This window comes from Tachyglossus aculeatus, chromosome 7 (assembly GCF_015852505.1).
Source record: "Tachyglossus aculeatus isolate mTacAcu1 chromosome 7, mTacAcu1.pri, whole genome shotgun sequence".
Lineage (NCBI taxonomy): Eukaryota > Metazoa > Chordata > Mammalia > Monotremata > Tachyglossidae > Tachyglossus > Tachyglossus aculeatus.
The window spans coordinates 7,598,899-7,619,103 of record NC_052072.1 but is presented as its reverse complement, the minus strand read 5'-3'; the positions used below and the strand labels follow the sequence as shown (position 1 = coordinate 7,619,103).

Below are 20,205 nucleotides of genomic sequence, written 5' to 3'. Positions count from 1 at the left end.
GATTAATGATTGTTAAAGAAGAGCGGGGGGAGCCAAAACTAACAGCAAAAAATGAAGAGAGACAGTGAGTCAAAAAAAAAAAAAAAATCGAGACAAGAGGCGGGTTTGATTCTGAGGTTCCCAAAATACAGACACCTAAATTTAGATAACTGTCTAGTTCAGTCAATGGGAGTGAGGAAAAAAAAAAAAGTCTCAGTGGAGCACATCTTTAAAGTTGACCCACCACAAAGGATTGTTTGCGCTGGCCAAAAACATGAGAAGCAGCGTGGCTCAGTGGAAAGAGCCCGGGCTTTGGAGTCAGAGGTCATGGGTTCAAATCCCGGCTCCGCCAACTGTCAGCTGTGTGACTTTGGGCAAGTCACTCAACATCTCTGGGCCTCAGTTACCTCATCTGTAAAGTGGGGATTAAAACTGTGAGCACCCCATGGGACAACCTGATCACCTTGTAACCTCCCCAGCGCTTACAACAGTGCTTTGCACATAGTAAGCGCTTAATAAATGCCATAATTATTATTATTATTATTAAAAGAGACGGTGAGTCAAAAAAAAAAAAAACCAAGACAAGAGCCGGGTTTGATTCTGAGGTTCCCAAAATACGGACATGTAAATTTAGATAATTGTCTAGTTCACTCAATGGGAGTGAGGAGAAAAAAAAGTCTCAGTAGAGCACATCTTTGAAGTTGATCCACCACAAAGGATTGTTCGAAAGCTGGCCAAAAACATGAAATGCGCTGAGGTGAACAAACTGGAATTGTGATTTTCTAATCGAACACGGGTGAGTTAGTGGGAAAAGCCTGGGCCTGCAGTCAAAGGAACTCGGTTTTAATCCCGGCTCTACCACGTGCCTGCTGTGTGAACGTGGGAAAGTCATTTTATTTCTCTGTGCCTCAGATTCCTCATCTGTAAACTAGAAGGGAAGGTGGGGTCAAGAAAGGGTTTTTTTTTAGGGTGGGGGAGACGTGGGCATGTTTGAAGGCAGAGGGGAAGGAACCGGCGGAGAGTGAGCGGTTGAAGATGGAGTTAAGGAGGGGAGGAGGGAAGGGGCGAGAGATTTCATAAAATGAGAGGGAATGGGGTCCGAAGCACAGGTGGATGGAGTAGCACTTGAGAGGAGGGAGGGGATCTCATCTGAAGATACTGCTGGGAAGGATGGGAGGGGAGCGGAGACGGTTGAGAGCTGGGGGGATGGAGAAGGGAGAGGGGTGACTACCGAGTCTACCAACTCTCTTGCAGTTTTCTCTTCCAAGCATTTAGTTCATCTTAGCTCTGCACACAGAAGGTGTTCGATAAATACCAGTGATTGATTGTGCTCCGCACCGTACTAAGGTTTGTGGTAGACACCGTCCCAAAGTACTTAACAAGCACCATTAAAACACATGCACATATAAATATACATAGGTATATAGATCTGAAAATCCCACTGACATCTGAACTCGGGACCATTCATAAGTGTCGTACATTCATTCAATCGTATTTATTGAGCGCTTACTGTGTGCAGAGCACTGTGCTAAGCGCCTCGTTAACAGCCCTTACTTCTCTCCACCCACAAGAAGGTTCAGCTGTCACTTTCAAAAATTCTTTCCTGCACACTGACCATTCTCAAGCCCAATACACGTGGTCATCTCAAAGGACCACAAATACCAAGCCAGTGGCTATTTCGGTTCCTCAGGTCAGAGTGGACCGGGACCCATCAAGACATACGGCGTGAAGAAGTCCTGGCTTTGGTGTAATTTTTAAACCGCCAACTTTCCCTACACGCTCTCGAGGCCAGAGGGACGGTTAGCGGTCAACTCACCCACTTTCCTCAAGCACTTGCAGTAGGTTAAGTTGTCGGTGAGGATTTTGCCCAGTTCGGGGAAATGCCAGCCGTACCACTCTCTACAGCGCATAATGTAGTTGTTCAGTTCCTTGTCCAGGTCGTCCAACAGGGCTGCCGTGAGTTATGGGGAGAGAATCAGCACGCCGCCACCCCCAAAATAACCCACCCTTTCGAGGCAGAGATCCGAGAGTCGGTTTTCCAGGCATCTTCCCCAAATCTGCTTCCAACCCTCTTTCACTCCCCCGCTCAACATGCTCTCTTTCTTACCCCAAACTACTCGAGTGACTTCAACAGTCAACCCCCTGTGGAAGGGAGGCTCTGCACATAACAAGCCCTCAAATATCACCGATTGATTGATTACCGGTTAGGAAATGCTTCTCCTGCTGCACATTAAATTGAAAGGAAGACCTAAGCTATGTAGCTTCAGAATAATAACAATTTTGGTGCTCGTAAAGCCCCACGTGCCAAGCACTCTTCTAAGCACTGGGCTAGATACCAGGCTGGTCACAGTCCCTGTCCCACAAAGGGCTCACAGTCACCAAGTAGGAGGGAGTAGGATTAATCCCCCCCCCTTTTACAGATGAGGAAACTGAGGTACAGAAGTCACGCGACTCGCCCAAGGTCACTCAGCAGACATGTGGCAGAGCCGGGATTAGACTTCCAGATCCAAGCTCTTGCCACTGGCTATGCTGCTTCAGAAGTATGGAATTCAGCAGTTCACCTGTCTCGCTAGAAAGCACCATTTAGGAACAATGGTTAGCCCCCTTATGAAGTCAAATGACTTCAGAGTCAACATCACCAAAAGGGATTTTTTTCTGATACCTCTTTCTGCAGGTTTTGTTCTCAAGAGGTGGGGCGGGCATTACCTATCCCATGGCTGCTTGGCTCTAACATTCCTGGCTGTCCCAGAAAGCCTGGCCCTGGATATACTTTAAGAGTTTCTTCGGAGGAGGAGGATTTCGGGGCCATTCAGAAGTTCCTTTTCCCAAGTCTGGCCCGGGGTCCCCGCAAAGCTTCCACGAAGGCCTCAGTGATGACACTGAGACGCTCTCCACCCCGCAAGACCCACTCAGAATCCACAGCCACGCAGAAGCTTCACGCGGAGCAGAGCCAAAAGCAAAATTCAGCCTAAAAACACAAGGGTAGTACTTACAGATCGCCTGAACGATCATCGTGTCCACTTTGTCGGGGCTAAACTTCAGCTTGTATCGAGAGAGACTGTGAAAATAAACAGAACACTGAGCACTCAGAAGAGCTCATTTTTCTACGTCAGAAGCAACATAAACTGTAATTCTGGAATTCAGATGACCAAACCTGATCTTGAACATTTCCTCAATTCAATTCAATCGCATTTATTGAGCGCTTACCATGTGCAGAGCACTGTACTAAGCGCTTGAGAGTCCTCAGAGTCGACAAACCCATTCCTGTGGCCGAGAAACCACACTCACACACTCTCTGTGTTTAGTTCCCTTCCTTCTATCCCTTTTTCCGCTATGAAAACCATACGGTGCGCAATTCGAGGGGGCAGCTTTTCTTTTTGAGTTTGGGTTGAGTTATTTTACTTGTACCTATCTATTCTATTTATTTTATTTTGTTAGTATGTTTGGTTTTGTTCTCTGTCTCCCCCTTTTAGACTGTGAGCCCACTGTTGGGTAGGGACTGTCTCTATATATTGCCAATTTGTACTTCCCAAGCGCTTAGTACAGTGATCCGCACACAGTAAGCGCTCAATAAATACGATTGATTGATTGATTGACTGATTTGGGGACGACCTTGGGAGTGGAGGTTCAAGGGGGCAGGGAGGAAGAGGAGGGAAGGTGAGGAGGAAAAGGAATATCACCCTCACAACTGAGCCTCACCGGGCCCCTCAGGCTCCACAAACCCTCCGCCCCCAACCCGTCTTGACACTGCCACGGCTCCGCGCTGGCTCCAAAAAGACTCGAACCCTAGTCCGGCTCCAGTTGGAGCCCCCAGGCCGCAGCCGACCCCTACCCCACCCACAAGAAACTGAAAATCAGCTGGCAAGAGAAAGACTATCAATCAATCGTATTTATTGAGCGCTTACTGTGTGCAGAGCACTGTACTAAGCGCTTGGAAAGTCCAAGTTGGCAACATATAGGGACGGTCCCTCCCCAACAGTGGGCTCACAGTCTAGAAGGGACTGTAGTGGAAGAAGCGCGGCCTCGTGGAGAAGATCACGGGCCCGGGAGCCGGCGGAACCGGTTCTAATCCCGGCTCCACCACCTGTCCGCCGTCGCATCATCTCTCTCCGTTCCCTCGTCTGTGAAAAGGGGGTTAAGACTGTGAACCCCACGTGGGACATGAACTGTGCCCGACTTGATCGGCCTGTATCTACCCCAGCGCTTAGTACAGTGCGTGGCACATAAGCGCTTAACGAGCACCATAAAAACAAAAAAAGAAGAGGTAGATTCACCGTCTTGACTCCTGGTTCTTTTGCAAATCTTAAGGGCTGGGGCAGGTGGCTAGCCACGCTGCCCCTTCCGACATGAAAAACATTAGGGGTGGGGGGTGAGTTGTGAAGGGGATGCCCCTCATCATCATCATCAATCGTATTTATTGAGCGCTTACTATGTGCAGAGCACTGTACTAAGCGCTTGGGAAGTACAAATTGGCAACATATAGAGACAGTCCCTACCCAAGGGATAACTGAACATCGCCCTAAACTGAAGCACTTCACACATCAATGCCAACCTGGCGTTTCGAGGGAATGCAGAGGTTGACTTGTCGGGATACGGCCTCGGGAGGAGACACCCCAAGGCAAAAGGAAGCATGGGCACTAGTTACCAGCCTGAATCGTAGCACTGTCAATGGTATTTACTGAGCGCTTACTGGGTGATGGTGCTGTGCTGAGCACTTGGGGGGAAAAAAACCGCATGGGCAGGCACGGTCCCTGCCCACAGGGAGCTTATGGTCTAGAGGGGGAGGCAGATGTGAAAACCAGGTAGTAGAGGACAGGGATAGAGACCTAAGTGCTGCGCTTTAAGGGGTCCGCGGCCAAGTGCAGAGCTGACACAGAGCGGAGGGGCAGGGAGGAGGTACGGGGTTTTAGTCAGGGCCCAAATCCCGGCCAACACGGGATGCTGATCCCTAGGGCCGCGGGGCCCGTGGAAGGGGAAGACCTACACCCAGCCTGACCCCCGCTCCGAGGAACAACTACTTACCTGTGCGCCAGGCCGAGACACATGGCCGCCATTTCGGAGGACGGCAGGCCGGTGATCAACCCTTCCATCTGCGAGCGGATCCCTCGCATCAACTCCGTGACCATTGGGCTGTGGAGACAGCTCAGGTTCAGTTTTTCCTACAGGAAGCAAAATTCCAACAAGGTGAACTTGGCGGCCCGGCCTAATCCAGCGTCATCACTAACGACATGGGAAGCCATGAGGCCTAATGGAAAGCGCTTACAGGCTCGGGAGTCAGAAGGACCTGGGCTCTAATCCCTACCCTGCTACTTAATTCGTTCAATCGTATTTATTGAGTGCTTACTGTGTGCAGAGCACTGTGCTAAGCGCTTGGGAAGTCCAAGTTGGCAACATATAGAGACAGTCCCTACCCAACAGCGGGCTCACAGTCTAGAAGGGGGAGACAGAGAACAAAACAAATAATAATGATGGCATTTGTTAAGTGCATACTATGTATGTGCCAGGCACTGTTCTAAGCACTGGAGGGGATACAAGGTAATCAGGTTGTCCCACATGGGGCTCACAGTCTTAATCCCCTTTTACAAATGAGGGAACTGAGGCAAAGAAAGGTGACTTGCCCAAAGTCACACAGCTGATAAGTGGCAGAGCTGGGATTATAATAATAATAATAATAATGGCATTTATTAGAACCCATGACCTCTAACTCCCAAGCCCGTGCTCTTTCCACTGAGCCACACTTGCTTGCCGTGTGACTTTGGGCCAGTCCCTTCTCTTCTCTGGGCCTCTGTTACCTCATCTGGAAAACAAGAATGCAATCCCTGATCTCCCTCCGTCTTAGACTCTGAACCCAGGTATGGGACAGGGACCGTATCTGAAAAAGTTTCCTTACCCCAGCACTTAGTACAGTGCTCGGTACAGACTAAATGCTTAGCAAATACCACACCTTTAATAATAATTAAGGTATTTGCTAAGTACGTACTATGTACCAGGCAACGCACAGAGCGCTAGGGTGGATACGAGCAAATCAGATTGGACGCAGTCCCTGACCCATGTGGGGCTCACAGTCTCAACCCCATTTTACAGATGAGGTAACAGAGGCGCAGAGAAGTTAAGTGACTTGCCCAGGGTCACCCACCAGACAAGCGGCAGAGTTGGGATTAGAAATTATGGCCATCTGACTCCTGGGCCCGGGCTCTATGTACAATGCCAGGATGCTTCCCTTTAAGTTACCGGTTAGAATGAGACAAGCGGATGGGGGTGGGAGGAAAATGACAGGCTCCGGGCCGGAGAAGAGATGAGTCCACTAGTTTTTAAAAGTACTTTGGCCCGTAACCAAATTTTGAGTTTCCCGCAGCTGGTGTAGGGTATTTCAAGTTCTTTCTCCACTGGCCAAAACAAGGGGCCACAGGACACTTGTCCTCAGACTACCACATTTCAATTTCCAGCTCTCCCTAATTCCTTGGCTATTAGCGCTGCGTGAAATCCAGGCTCTCATCAGCATCGTTTTGGATCTACTCCCCGGTACTTAGCACTGCGCTTGCCACCTACTCAATGCATGCAATTATCATCATCATTACCTGTTAGCAATTCACCTGCAGAGTTGGGGGGATGAGATCTAACAGGAAACCTAACTGCTGGGAGCATAACGCAAAATTCGGAAGACTTTAAAATGTTTTGGAAATGTGAATTAGCGTGTGTAATTAACTGAAGAGGCCAGTCAGTGGGAGCTGAAGGGTGTGAAGTCTTCAGGGGAACTGGAAGTTTCTCTGCTTGCTGCGGAAAGCGGACGACTTGCTAAACTATGCACTTGGATCTGACCTCGGAATTCATCCCACCCCCAACCCCAAAGCATTGATGGATATTTCTAAGGATTATTTATATTCATGTAATAATAATGATAGTAATAACAACAGTGGTATTTGTTAAGCACTTACTATGTGCCAGGCACTGTTTTAAGTGCTGGGGTCCATACAAGCTAATCAGGTTGGATCCAATGCCTGTATTACATAGGGCTCCGTTTTAATCCCCGTTTTACAGATGAAGAAACCGAGGTGTCTAGGGAAGTGAAGCGACTTGCTGAAGGTCACACAGAAGAAATGCCAGAACCAGGATTGGAACCCAGGTGCTTCTGACTCCCAGGGCCTTGATCTATCCACTAGGCCCTTCCCCTTCTAGACTGTGAACCCACTGTTGGGTAGGGACCGTCTCTATATGTTGCCAACTTGTACTTCCCAAGTGCTTAGTACAGTGCTCTGCACATAGTAAGTGCTCAATAAATATGATTGATTGACTGATTGACTCTCAACATTCTCTGCTACTCTCCCATCCTTCCCAGCGGTATCCTCAGAGGAACTCTCCTCCCTCCTCTCAAGTGCTACTCCGGCCACCTGTGCTTCTGACCCCATTCCCTCTCATCTTATGAAATCTCTCGCTCCATCCCTTCTCCCCTCCTTAACTTCCATCTTCAACCGCTCACTCTCCACTGGTTCCTTCCCCTCTGCCTTCAAACATGCCCATGTCTCTCCCATCCTAAAAAGACCCTCTCTTGACCCCACCTCACCTTCTAGTTATCGTCCCATATCCCTCCTACCATTCCTTTCCAAACTCCTTGAACAAGTTGTCTACACGCGCTGCCTAGAATTCCTCAACAACAACTCTCTCCTCGACCCCCTCCAGTCTGGCTTCCGTCCCCTTCATTCCACGGAAACTGCGTTCTCAAAGGTCACCAATGACCTCCTGCTTGCCAAATCCAACGGCTCATACTCTGTCCTAATCCTTCTCGACCTCTCAGCTGCCTTTGACACTGTGGACCACCCCCTTCTCCTCAACACGTTATCTGACCTTGGCTTCACAGACTCCGTCCTCTCCTGGTTCTCCTCTTATCTCTCCGGTCGTTCTTTCTCAGTCTCTTTTGCAGGCTCCTCCTCCCCCTCCCATCCTCTTACTGTGGGAGTTCCCCAAGGTTCGGTGCTTGGTCCCCTTCTGTTCTCAATCTACACTCACTCCCTTGGTGACCTCATTCGCTCCCACGGCTTCAACTATCACCTCTACGCTGATGACACCCAGATCTACATCTCTGCCCCTGTTCTCTCCCCCTCCCTCCAGGCTCGCATCTCCTCCTGCCTTCAGGACATCTCCATTTGGATGTCCGCCCGCCACCTAAAGCTCAACATGTCGAAGACTGAGCTCCTTGTCTTCCCTCCCAAACCTTGTCCTCTCCCTGACTTTCCCATCTCTGTTGACGGCACTACCATCCTTCCCGTCTCACAAGCCCGCAACCTTGGTGTCATCCTCGACTCCGCTCTCTCATTCACCCCTCACATCCAAGCCGTCACCAAAACCTGCCGGTCTCAGCTCCGCAACATTGCCAAGATCCGCCCTTTCCTCTCCATCCCAACCGCTACCCTGCTAATTCAAGCTCTCATCCTATCCCGTCTGGACTACTGCACTAGCCTTCTCTCTGATCTCCCATCCTCGTGTCTCTCTCCACTTCAATCCATACTTCATGCTGCTGCCCGGATTATCTTTGTCCAGAAACGCTCTGGACATATCACTCCCCTCCTCAAAAACCTCCAATGGCTACCGATCAATCTGCGCATCAGGCAGAAACTCCTCACCCTGGGCTTCAAGGCTGTCCATCCCCTCGCCCCCTCCTACCTCACCTCCCTTCTCTCCTTCTACTGCCCAGCCCGCACCCTCCGCTCCTCCACCGCTAATCTCCTCACTGTACCTCGCTCTCGCCTGTCCCGCCATCGACCCCCGGCCCACGTCATCCCCCGGGCCTGGAATGCCCCCAATCCCTCTGCCCATCTGCCAAGCTAGCTCTCTTCCTCCCTTCAAGGCCCTGCTGAGAGCTCACCTCCTCCAGGAGGCCTTCCCAGACTGAGCCCCTTCTTTCCTCTCCCCCTCATCCCCCTCTTCATCCCCGTCTTACCTCCTTCCCTTCCCCACAGCACCTGTATATATGTATATATGGTTGTACATATTTATTACTCTGTTTATTTATTTATTTATTTTACTTGTACATTTCTATCCTACTTATTTTATTTTGTTGGTATGTTTGGTTCTGTTCTCTGTCTCCCCCTTTTAGACTGTGAGCCCACTATCGGGTAGGGACTGTCTCTATGTGATGCCAATTTGTACTTCCCAAGCGCTTAGTACAGTGCTCTGCACATAGTAAGCGCTCAATAAATACGATTGATTGATTGATTGATTGATTGATTAATTGATTAGGCCATGTTGCTTCCCAGACTGAGCCCCCCGTTTCCTCTCCTCCTCCCCACCGCCCTGCCCTACCTCCTTCCCCTCCTCAGTGTTTGTACAGATTTATTACTTTATTTTACTCATACACATTTACTATTCTATTTATTTTGTTAATGATGTGCACCTAGCTTTATTTCTATTTATTCTGATGACTTGACACCCGTCCACATGTTCTGTCTTGTTGTCTGTCACCCCCTTCTAGACTGTGAGCCCGTTGTTGGGTAGAGACTGTTTCTATATGTTGCCAACCTGTACTTTCCAAGCGCTTAGTACAGTGCTCTGCACACAGTAAGCGCTCAATAAATACGACTGAATGAATGAATATCGGTTTCCTCCTCAAGACGGGAAGCTCACTGTGGACAGGGAACACGTCTGCCAACTCTGTTGTTTTGTATTCTACCACAACAATGCTCTGCACTCAATAAATTTACCCCTGATTAAATGACACAGACCACGTTCCTGGTGGTATGGCAGGGAATGAACGTAAGTAAAAGGGACAGGAAGTAGAAGAAGGAGAGGGGAGGGCAAAGTGGCTTAAATTTAGGCCAGCAAATTCATCAGGCCCCCAAAAGCCCTACGTCTGAAAATACAGTCAAAACTTAAAAAAAATCGCTCAAGTTTTGCTATTTTTTAAAAAATATTTCTCAAAAATACCTTGGCTCCATTCGGATACAGTCAAAGAGCATTGGCTACAGTCCGAAAGAAATGAATTCAACTCTACGTAGTTTCAGTGTTGTCTCAGTGGTAGTGACGAATTGTTGAATTAAATCATTCTGATTCAGTTCCAACAAGAATGCATCATTGACAACAGGTAAGAACCTTACTTCAAATGACTCACTGGTAATTAATAAAGATACATCTTTAGGGAGATGGCATGGTTTAATACAACAAAGCATTTAATAAATGCCATAAGTTAAAAGGTTGCTTCAGTGGTACTTTCAGGTAATATTGGTAGCGCTTAGTACAGTGCTCTGCACACAGTAAGCGCTCAATAAATTTGATTGATTGATTGATTGATTGATTGATTGGTAAAGAACCATGGTGAGGGAGATGGCAAGGGAAAGAAGTGCCATTTTCCAAAGATGAGGTACTTTGGGAAGCTTTCTCCAGAGCTCAGTACAGACAGAGAGCTGATTATCTTAAAGTTAGAAATTTTCCACTCACCTTTCAGAGCAACACTCTGAGAAAACTATCTGTTGGCTCCTTTGATGAAACCCAGGTTAAGCACGTAACTCAAAACTCACCTCTCCAATTATGCCGTGAGATTTTTTTTTTTGCTATGAAAGGATATTACCCAAGAACTCTGATTCAATCCGTTCCTCCCGCCTGATCTGCATATACCCCACTCCTAGACCTGAGGCAGACATAACCCAGCCGGCATAAAAACACCGCTAGAAATCCCAAGAGAGTCGATCTCTGTTCAGGATCATTTGCGACAGGTCAAAAGGAAGTTTTACCTTGATGACACCTCCTAACTTGGCATCAGCCACTGCCAGTTGTTCGTGGGCTTCTTTGGCTACGATCTTCTTCAGGATCTTCTTCAGGTTCTTACTGAGTTTGCCCTCCACCAGAGCCGTGGAAGCTTTGCAAGGGGAAAAAAACAACACAGAAAGGATCTCAAGAAAATCAAACAGAAGAAAAGACAGTGGTTCCAAACTCTACCACTTCCCCTAGAGTTCAGAAAGTGATGTGATACCCTCACCAATATGCCAAAATGGGTAAAATAATTCAAATGAAAAGCAAAAATTTTTGGTTTCCGATCTTTAGGAAAAAGGAGATGGAAGGCATTGCTGAACGCTGCTCATCACCACATGTCAGTGGGTCAATCGTAGTTTCCCCAGGGCTTATTGTGGGCAGGGCACTGTGTTAAGTGCTGGGGAGAGTACAATATAACAGACACGTTCCCTGCCCACAGTGAGTTTACAGTTTAGAGGGGGTGACAGACAGTAACAGAAATAAAATTGCAGATGTGTCCTTAAGTGCTGTGAGGCAGGGAGGAGGATGAATAAAGGGAGTGAGTCAGAGTGGCGCAGAAGGGAGCGGGAGAAGAGGAAAGGAGGGCTTAGGGAAAGCCTCCTGGAGGCTTCAATAGGGCTTTGAAGGGAGGTAATGCCCCTCCTAGAACATGAGGGATAATTTGGGGACTTTTCATTCATTCAATCATATTTATTGAGCGCTTACTGTGTGCAGAGCACTGTACTAAGCGCTTGGGAAGTCCAAGTTGGCAACATATAGAGACGGTCCCTACCCAACAGTGGGCTCACAGTCTAGAAGATGTCTTTCTACGTCGGGGGCCTTGGGAGAACGGGGTGTCGTCGGAAGAACGCCCAACCCCCAAATCCAAGTTTTCCTTAATGTGGCATTCTTCAGGTCTCCAGCCTCCGACATTACTGGACTAGTGATTATACTTTTGGAGGGCGTAAACTGTCTGCCTAAGCCCCCGTTGGTTTAAACCCCAAAGGCCTGGACTCTGGGCAGCTGACCCTACTCTCCCCAACTCATGGTATAAAACACGCTGTGGACAGTAGGTCTGATTAGCTGGTGGAAAGCCTCATTTTAAGGTGCAAACCCCCCCCACCACCACACACACACACCAAAAAAAAACTCCTCAGGGTTTCCACGTGGGTATTCGTGAAACTAGCAAATATTCCGTTGTCAGCACACCATTCTGTGTGCAAAGCGACTGGGGAGCTTCGGTTTCCACTGTACTAAGCGCTTGGGAAGTACAAGTTGGCAACATATAGAGACGGTCCCTACCCAACAGTGGGCACACAGTCTAGAAGATGTCTTCCTACGTCGGGGGCCTTGGGAGAACGGGGTGTTGTTGGAAGAACGCCCAACCCCCAAATCCAAGTTTTCCTTAATGTGGCATTCTTCAGGTCTTCAGGTCTCCAGCCTCTGACATTACTGGACTAGTGATACTTTTGGAGGGCGTAAACTGTCCGCCTAAGCCCCCGTTGGTTTAAACCCCAAAAGCCTGGACTCTGGGCAGCTGACCCTACTCTCCCCAACTCATGGTATAAAACACGCCGTGGACAGTAGGTATGATCAGCTGGTGGAAAGCCTCATTTTAAGGTGCAAACCCCCCCCCCCCCACACACACAAACTAAAAAAAAAACTTCTCAGGGTTTCCACGTGGGTATTCGTGAAACTAGCAAATATTCCGTTGTCAGCACATCATTCCGGGTGCAAAGCGACTAGGGAGCTTCGTTTTCCAGCGGGGCGGCTCGGAGAGCCTGCCGGACCTACGCGTCCCCCTCTGGCTCTGCGTCGGGGCTCGGGGCTCCCACCTTTGGGGCCTTGTCTACGACCCACAGTTCGGACCGACACGGGCCGGGGGCTCAATGTCACACACTTTTCAAAGAAAGACCATCTCCCCAAGCCTCCACGCCAGCCCGGGTGGGACCGTACCTGTTTACTGTTCTATTGTACTCTCCCAAGCGCTTAGTACAGTGCTTTGAACACAGGAAGCGCTCAGTAAATAAGACTGAATGAGTGCTGGCTTCGTTCAGACAAAAAGGAGTCTGATTCGATTTTGCCGGTTTTTGTGTCGTCTCAGTGGTAGTGACGAATTGTTCACTTAAATCACTTGGATTCAGTTTCAACATGAATGCATCATTGACAACAGATAAGCGCTGGGGAGACTGGCTAACCCAGAAGTAAATAAAGTGTGAATAAAGAAAGGGGATCAAAAAGATAGGAAAGGCCACATGAGTTTTGAATTGCTCTTTCTTTACCTGCTAACGCTTCTGTTGTATCCTGGAACTTCTCAAAGTGTTTTAGTTTCACTCTGGGAGGGAAAAAAAAATACCGTTAGGATTTTGAAATAGGGTTTTCTAGACGGCAACTCCATTGCAGGCATTCCTCTCGCTAGACCGTGAGCTCCTGGAGGGCAGGGATCATGTCTATTAACTACTCTCCCAAGCGCTCAGTAGAGTCTGCGACACACGGAAGTGCTCAAATGCTACCGATGGATTCTTACCGTAATTGAGTTTAGTGGTGCCACTTTCAGTCCTTTGGGGCCCTGGATTTTAACCTTTGGCTTACAATTTAAATCAATGGAAAATCGGAATTCTGAACAAGAAGGAACTTTAGCGGGCATCTCATCGAGCCCCCTGAATCACAATAAGCAATCCAGGACCGATGGTGCTCTTTCCTTAACCATCGCCAGGGTCAGAAGCACACTGCGGCACTGACAAGTGTGGCACAACATCAGAACCAACAAATTCTTCCTTTCGTCCATCTGAATCTTTCCCTTCGATAACTCGATCCTCCGATTCCCCGTCTGTCCCTGGAGCCCTTTAGAATCCCACTGACCCGTTTACCACATGATCCCAAGTGGCCAGTACAGTGCTTCAATGCCACCAGATTTCCTTCAGACTAAACATAATCGTATGATGAAAAGCAGGGAGCCCCTTCCTTCCTCTCCCCCTTGTCCCCCTCTCCATCCCCCCATCTTACCTCCTTCCCTTCGCCACAGCACCTGTATATATGTATATATGTTTGTACAGATTTATTACTCTATTTATTTTACCTGTACATATCTATTCTATTTATTTCATTTTGTTGTATGTTTGGTTTTGTTCTCTGTCTCCCCCTTTTAGACTGTGAGCCCACTGTTGGGTAGGGACCGTCTCTACATGTTGCCAACTTGGACTTCCCAAGCGCTTAGTACAGTGCTCTGCACACAGTAAGCGCTCAATAAATACGATTGATTGATAATGGAAAGAACACAGACGTGGGAGCCAGAGGCCGTGGATTTTAATTCCGGCCCTGCCGCACGGATGCCGTTAACCTCGGCCAAGTCACTGCTCTGTGCCTCGGTTACCTCCTCTGTAAAAATGGGGATTAAATCCCACTCCCTTCCACTCGGGGACTACAAAGAAGCTGCTGACCTTGTATCTACCCCAGTGCTCAGCCCATAGTAAGTGCTTAACCAGTACCACTATTATTATTATTATTATTATTATTGTTATTATTCTTTTAGACTGTGAGCCCACTGTTGGGTAGGGACTGTCTCTATATGTCGCCAATTTGTACTTCCCAAGCGCTTAGTCCAGTGCTCTGCACACAGTAAGCGCTCAATAAATACGATTGATGATGATGATTATTATTATTAATAAATATGGTGGTGTTCAGCATTTACTATAGGTCAAGCACTGTGCTAAGGGCTGCGGTAGAGCTGAGTGAATCAGGTTGGACAATCCCTGACTCACACGGGGGGGAAATCACAGTTTAAGAGAGAGGGCGAACAATTCCAAGCCCCTGGGACGTTCTTCTAGGAATCATTCACCATTCCTTTTGCCGGGCTCTTCTTGTTCCTCCAACACCTTTTCCAAAAACACAGCGGCCCAAACAAGACCCAATACCCTCCGTTGCTTAGTATAAGATTACACGCAGCGTGGCTTAGTGGTTAGAGCACGGGCATGGGAGTCAAAGGCTGTGGGTTCTAATCCCGGCTCCGCCACTCGTCAGCTGTGTGACTTTGAGCAAGTCGCTTAACTTCTCTGTGCCTGCTACTTCATCTGTAAAATGGGGGTTAAGACTGTGAGCCCCAAGTGGGTCAACTTAATTGCTCTGTATTTAATCTAGTGCTTAGAACGGTGCTTGGCACATAGTAAGCGCTTAAATACCAACATTATTATTATTATAGAGCATGGGCCTGGAAATCAGAAGGACCTGGGTTCTAATGCCCTCTCCACCACAGATCTGCTCACCTTGGGCAAGTCACTTCGCTTCTCTGGGCCTCAATTACCTCATCTGTAAAATGGGGGTGAGTGTGAGCCCCATGTGAGACAGGGATTGTGTGTCCAACCTCATTAGCTTGAATCTACCCCAGGGCTTAGAAGAGTGCTTGGCAATCGATCAATCAATCGTATTTATTGAGCGCTTACTATGTGCAGAGCACTGTGCTAAGCGCTTGGGAAGTACAAATTGGCACCATATAGAGACAGTCCCTACCCAACAGTGGGCTCACAGTCTAAAAGGGGGAGACAGAGAACAGAACCAAACATACCAACAAAATAAAATAAATAGGATAGAAATGTACAAGTAAAATAAATAGAGTAATAAATATGTACAACCATATATACATATATACAGGTGCTGTGGGGAAGGGAAGGAGGTAAGATTGGGGGATGGAGAGGGGGACGAGGGGGAGAGGAAGGAAGGGGCTCAGTCTGGGAAGGCCTCCTGATAGTAACCGCTTAACAAGTACCATAATTAAGTCACGTACTGCCCTCCTACTGAAACAACTCACCAGCGGGCTGACTTGTTTAAGTGAAGGCGCTACTTTAACTGGCTCATCTTCAAATTGTATCCTTTTTCTGTTGTACTTATGTCTACTCCTCCTTCCTCAGCTTGTTTTCGGGTGGCTACCAATGTCATCCCTAACTGTAGTCTACTTGGCCTTTGTCACTGTGGAATTTCAGTCTGGTTTTCCTCATTTCTGGTCCATTTGATGTCATGCCCCCCCTTCTTTCCAAAGTGTCTACATGCCGGCCCAATTCAGGGTTATCTGTGGTGGAAAACTATGCTTCCCCGCCCCTTCAAACCACGTGTCACAAAATGAATTTAAAAGATCATCATCATCATCATCAATCGTATTTATTGAGCGCTTACTGTGTGCAGAGCACTGGACTAAGCGCTTGGGAAGTACAAGCTGGCAACATATAGAGACAGTCCCTACCCAACAGTGGGCTCACAGTCTAAAAGGGGGAGACAGAGAACAAAACCAAGCATACTAACAAAATAAAATAAATAGAATAGATATGTACAAGTAAAATAAATAGAGTAATGGAGTAAATAGAGAAAAAAAGATTTCCCACGACAGCTTCTGTGGGTAGTCCCTTCCCTCGAACTGAAAAGTGCTCTTAACTGGAGGGCAATCTCCATCATCCACGACTGTCTCCCACTTCACCTCCTGGCAAGCTCACAACACCTCAGTCCTTCCTCGGGCTTCCTCACGCCGAATTTACAGGCCTTTATTTACAATTTACAATTTTATTTACAATTAAATTTACAATTTACAGTGGCTAAGACAGGGCCGGGCCGCTCCTTCCTTTCACTGGGTAAGGTGTCGAAGCGACTTCCTTCCAAAGTGAAAAGGAAACCGGTAACGGGGAAACAATACGCCCCCAAAGCCAATATTTTTTTTTTATCAAGCCTAAAACGCTTCTGGACAGTTTCTAGATCCCTAATTTCAGAAGTAATCATTCACACTACCGCTTGAAAGCTCCCACTGGGCAAAGTTATCGACCAAATACCACGGATTATTCATCATCAATCGTATTTATTGAGCGCTTACTGTATGCAGAGCACTGTACTAAGCGCTTGGGAAGTACAAGTAGGCAACATATAGAGACAGTCCCTACCCAATAGTGGGCTCACAGTCTAAAAGGGCTCACATATCAATTATTATCTGCTTTCCGTGATCCCATCTGCTTTTATCATTGCAATAGCCTCTTAATTGTTAACTACCCTCTGTGATGTCATCACCTACTTATTTTATCATTGATTATCATTGATTATTCTCTAGCATAGGGTGTTGTTAAACCTCAATCACCTCTGCATTAAGCCTGCTCTAAAGGGAACATTGCCTGCAACAGGCGCACATAAAACTAAACCCCACAGGCCACACGTTTCTAAAAATTAACCTCCCGTTCGGCAGCCCGATCTTACGATACAAACAAAACCGGCCAGTTACTCTGAAATGGGAATAATGAAGTTAAAACCAACTGAAGAAGTGCCCTGTAAGCATTCATTTAGGGGCTGATTTACGAACTGCCCAAAAAACCACTTACATTTTATTTGCTTTCTCCGGAGTTTCAAATTCCTTCCACAAACTGTCTAGCTCTTGAAGTTTCTTCTCATTCAGCACCTGGGAGAAGGGAGTTAAGCCGGGCAATTTATTAATATTCTGACAAAGGAGAGAAAAGTTAATGCTCACAGTAGTCAGTGACTCAAAGTAATTGGGTTAAAGGCTAATTTAAGTAGTTCTGTATATGCTTATCAAAAGTGCACCCAATTCTGTTCAGGTATTTGAATATTCTTCCCGCAGATATCATATTGATTAGCCCCCAACAAGATGGCTAGCCACATGGCCAACTGGCTTCCCATTTCACTGAACCTCTTAAAGCTCTCAAACTATGTTTCATTTCTGTACCCTCATCCCCCGAACCAGACCAAGTCATCTATTTTTCAATAAAAGTTGCCGGTCGCTTCGCTCTTTCGTTCTTAGAAGCCAGTTTCTACAATCCTTAAAAATGGGCAGTGTGAAACTTGTATTGAGAAGCAGCATGGCCTAGTGAAAACAGCACAACGTGGCTCAGTGGAAAGAGCGCGGGCTTTGGAGTCAGAGGTCACGGGTTCAAATCCTGGCTCGGCCAATTGTCGGCTGTGTGACTGGGCAAGTCACTTCACTTCTCTGGGCCTCAGTTACCTCATCTGGAAAATGGGGATTAAGGCTGTGAGCCCCATGTGGGACAACTTGATCACCTTGTAACCTCCCCAGCGCTTAGAACAGTGCTTTGCACATACTAAGCGCTTAATAAATACCATTATTATTATTATTGAGCGCTTCCTGTGTGCAGAGCACTGGACTAAGCGCTTGGGAAGTCCAAGTTGGTAACATATAGAGATGGTCCCTAACCAACAATCAATCGTATTTATTGAGCGCTTACTGTGTGCAGAGCACTGGACTAAGCGCTTGAGAAGTCCAAGTTGGCAACATATAGAGACGGTCCCTACCCAACAATCAATCGTATTTATTGAGCGCTTACTGTGTGCAGAGCACTGGACTAAGCGCTTGGAAAGTACAAGTTGGCAACATATAGAGACGGTCCCTACCCAACAATTAATCAATCGTATTTATTGCGCGCTTACTGTGTGCAGAACACTGGACTAAGCGCTTGGGAAGTCCAAGTTGGTAACATATAGAGACGGTCCCTACCCAACAATCAATCAATCGTACTTATCGAGCGCTTACTGTGTGCAGAGCACTGGACTAAGCGCTTGGAAAGTACAAGTTGGCAACATACAGAGACGGTCCCTACCCAACAATTAATCAATCATATTTATCGAGCGCTTACTGTGTGCAGAACACTGGACTAAGAGCTTGGGAAGTCCAAGATGGCAACATATACAGACGGTCCCTACCCAATCAACCAATCAATCGTATTTATTGAGCGCTTCCTGTGTGCAGAGCACTTTACTAAGCGCTTGGGAAGTACAAATTGGCAACATCTAGAGACGGTCCCTACCCAACAATCAATCAATCAATCGTATTTATTGAGCGCTTCCTGTGTGCAGAGCACTGTACTAAGCGCTTGGGAAGTACAAATTGGCAACATCAGGAGACGGTCCCGACCCAACAGCGGGCTCACAGTCTAGAAGGGGGAGACAGAGCACAAAACATATTAACAAGATAAAATAAATAGAATAAGCCAAACAACAAAATAAAACGTATAAACTTACTTCATTCTTACTTTATTTTGTTAGTATGTTTGGTTTTGTTCTCTGTCTCCCCCTTTTAGACTGAGAGCCCACTGTTGGGTAGGGACTGTCTCTAGATCATCATCAATCGTATTTATTGAGCGCTTACTGTGTGCAGAGCACTGGACTAAGCGCTTGGGAAGTACAAATTGGCAACATATAGAGACAGTCCCTACCCAACAGTGGGCTCACAGTCTAAAAGGGGGAGACAGAGACCAAAACCAAACATACTAACAAAATAAAATAAATAGAATAGATATGTACAAGTAAAATAGAGTAATAAATTTGTACAAGCATATAACCATATATACAGGTGCTGTGGGGAAGGGAAGGAGGTAAGATGGGGGGATGGAGAGGGGGACGAGGGGGAGAGGAAGGAAGGGGCTCAGATGTTGCCAGCTTGTACTTCCCAAGCGCTTAGTCCAGTGCTCGTTCTCGCCTGTCCCACCATCGACCCCCGGCCCACGTCCTCCCCCGGGCCTGGAATGCCCCCAATCCCTCTGCCCCTCCGCCAAGCTCGCTCTCTTCCTCCCTTCAGGGCCCTGCTGAGAGCTCACCTCCTCCAGGAGGCCTTCCCAGACTGAGCCCCTTCCTTCCTCTCCCCCTCGTCCCCCTCTCCATCCCCCCATCTTACCTCCTTCCCCTCCTTCCCTTCCCCACAGCACCTGTATATATGTATATATGTTTGTACATATTTACTACTCTATTTATTTATTTATTTATTTTACTTGTACCTATCTATTCTATTTATTTTATTTTGTTAGTATGTTTGGTTTTGTTCTCTGTCTCCCCCTTTTAGACTGTGAGCCCACTGTTGGGTAGGGACTGTCTCTCTATGTTGCCAATTTGTACTTCCCAAGCGCTTAGTACAGTGCTCTGCACATAGTAAGCTCTCAATAAATACGATTGATGATGATGATGCTCTGCACACAGTAAGCGCTCAATAAATACGATCGATGATGATAAACCCAGTAAAATAAAAAGAATAAAGAAGGAATGCACGGTAGGCCCAAGCCGGGCTGGGGGCTCCCACTTACCTTGAAGATGGCGTAGCCGGCCGCCGTCTCGAAGAGGACCAACATGGTGAAGTGGGAAGGGGGTGGGATTGGGAAGGGCACCGGGATCGGGAAGGGGAGCACCGGGATTGGGAAGAGGAGCACCGGGATGGGGAAGAGCACGAGGACTAGCAGAGCCCGCGCACGCGCTCTCCCGCCACCCACGTGGGCAGGCCCAGGCCGGGCCACTTCCGGTCCCTCTGGGCCGCGCGTCTGCGTCACTTCCGGTGTTGGCGTCACTCGGCTCCTTCGGCCGCGCGAGGCGCTCGTGCGTTCGGGTGCTCGTTCGTTCGTTCGTTCGTTCGTTCGTTCGTTCGTTCGTTCGTTCGTTCGTTCGTTCGTTCGTTCGTTCGTTCGTTCGTTCGTTCGTTCGTTCGTTCGTTCGTTCGTTCGTTCGTTCGTTCGTTCGTTCGTT

At 47.7% G+C, this 20,205-nt stretch overlaps 1 protein-coding gene and 2 non-coding genes across 3 annotated transcripts in view; all 3 read right to left on the bottom strand.

Moving 5' to 3' along the window:
- The window catches only part of NOP58 (NOP58 ribonucleoprotein), a 30,781-nt gene extending 10,964 nt beyond the window's left edge, over positions 1 to 19,817 (bottom strand). Inside the window, exons 1-7 of the mRNA XM_038749023.1 lie at positions 19,773 to 19,817; positions 17,046 to 17,122; positions 12,981 to 13,033; positions 10,701 to 10,825; positions 5,002 to 5,138; positions 2,973 to 3,037; positions 1,796 to 1,930 (exon numbers count right to left, since the gene is read on the bottom strand). Coding sequence (XP_038604951.1) covers positions 1,796 to 1,930; positions 2,973 to 3,037; positions 5,002 to 5,138; positions 10,701 to 10,825; positions 12,981 to 13,033; positions 17,046 to 17,122; positions 19,773 to 19,817 — 637 coding nt within the window. The remainder of the gene's footprint in view (positions 1 to 1,795; positions 1,931 to 2,972; positions 3,038 to 5,001; positions 5,139 to 10,700; positions 10,826 to 12,980; positions 13,034 to 17,045; positions 17,123 to 19,772) is intronic.
- Positions 9,970 to 10,058, bottom strand: LOC119931244. Its single transcript, XR_005452097.1, has one exon. It is a non-coding gene; the product is annotated as a small nucleolar RNA SNORD70 (small nucleolar RNA).
- LOC119931243 lies at positions 12,787 to 12,875 on the bottom strand. The gene has a single exon (XR_005452096.1). It is a non-coding gene; the product is annotated as a small nucleolar RNA SNORD70 (small nucleolar RNA).
- Positions 19,818 to 20,205: the final 388 nt, after the last annotated feature.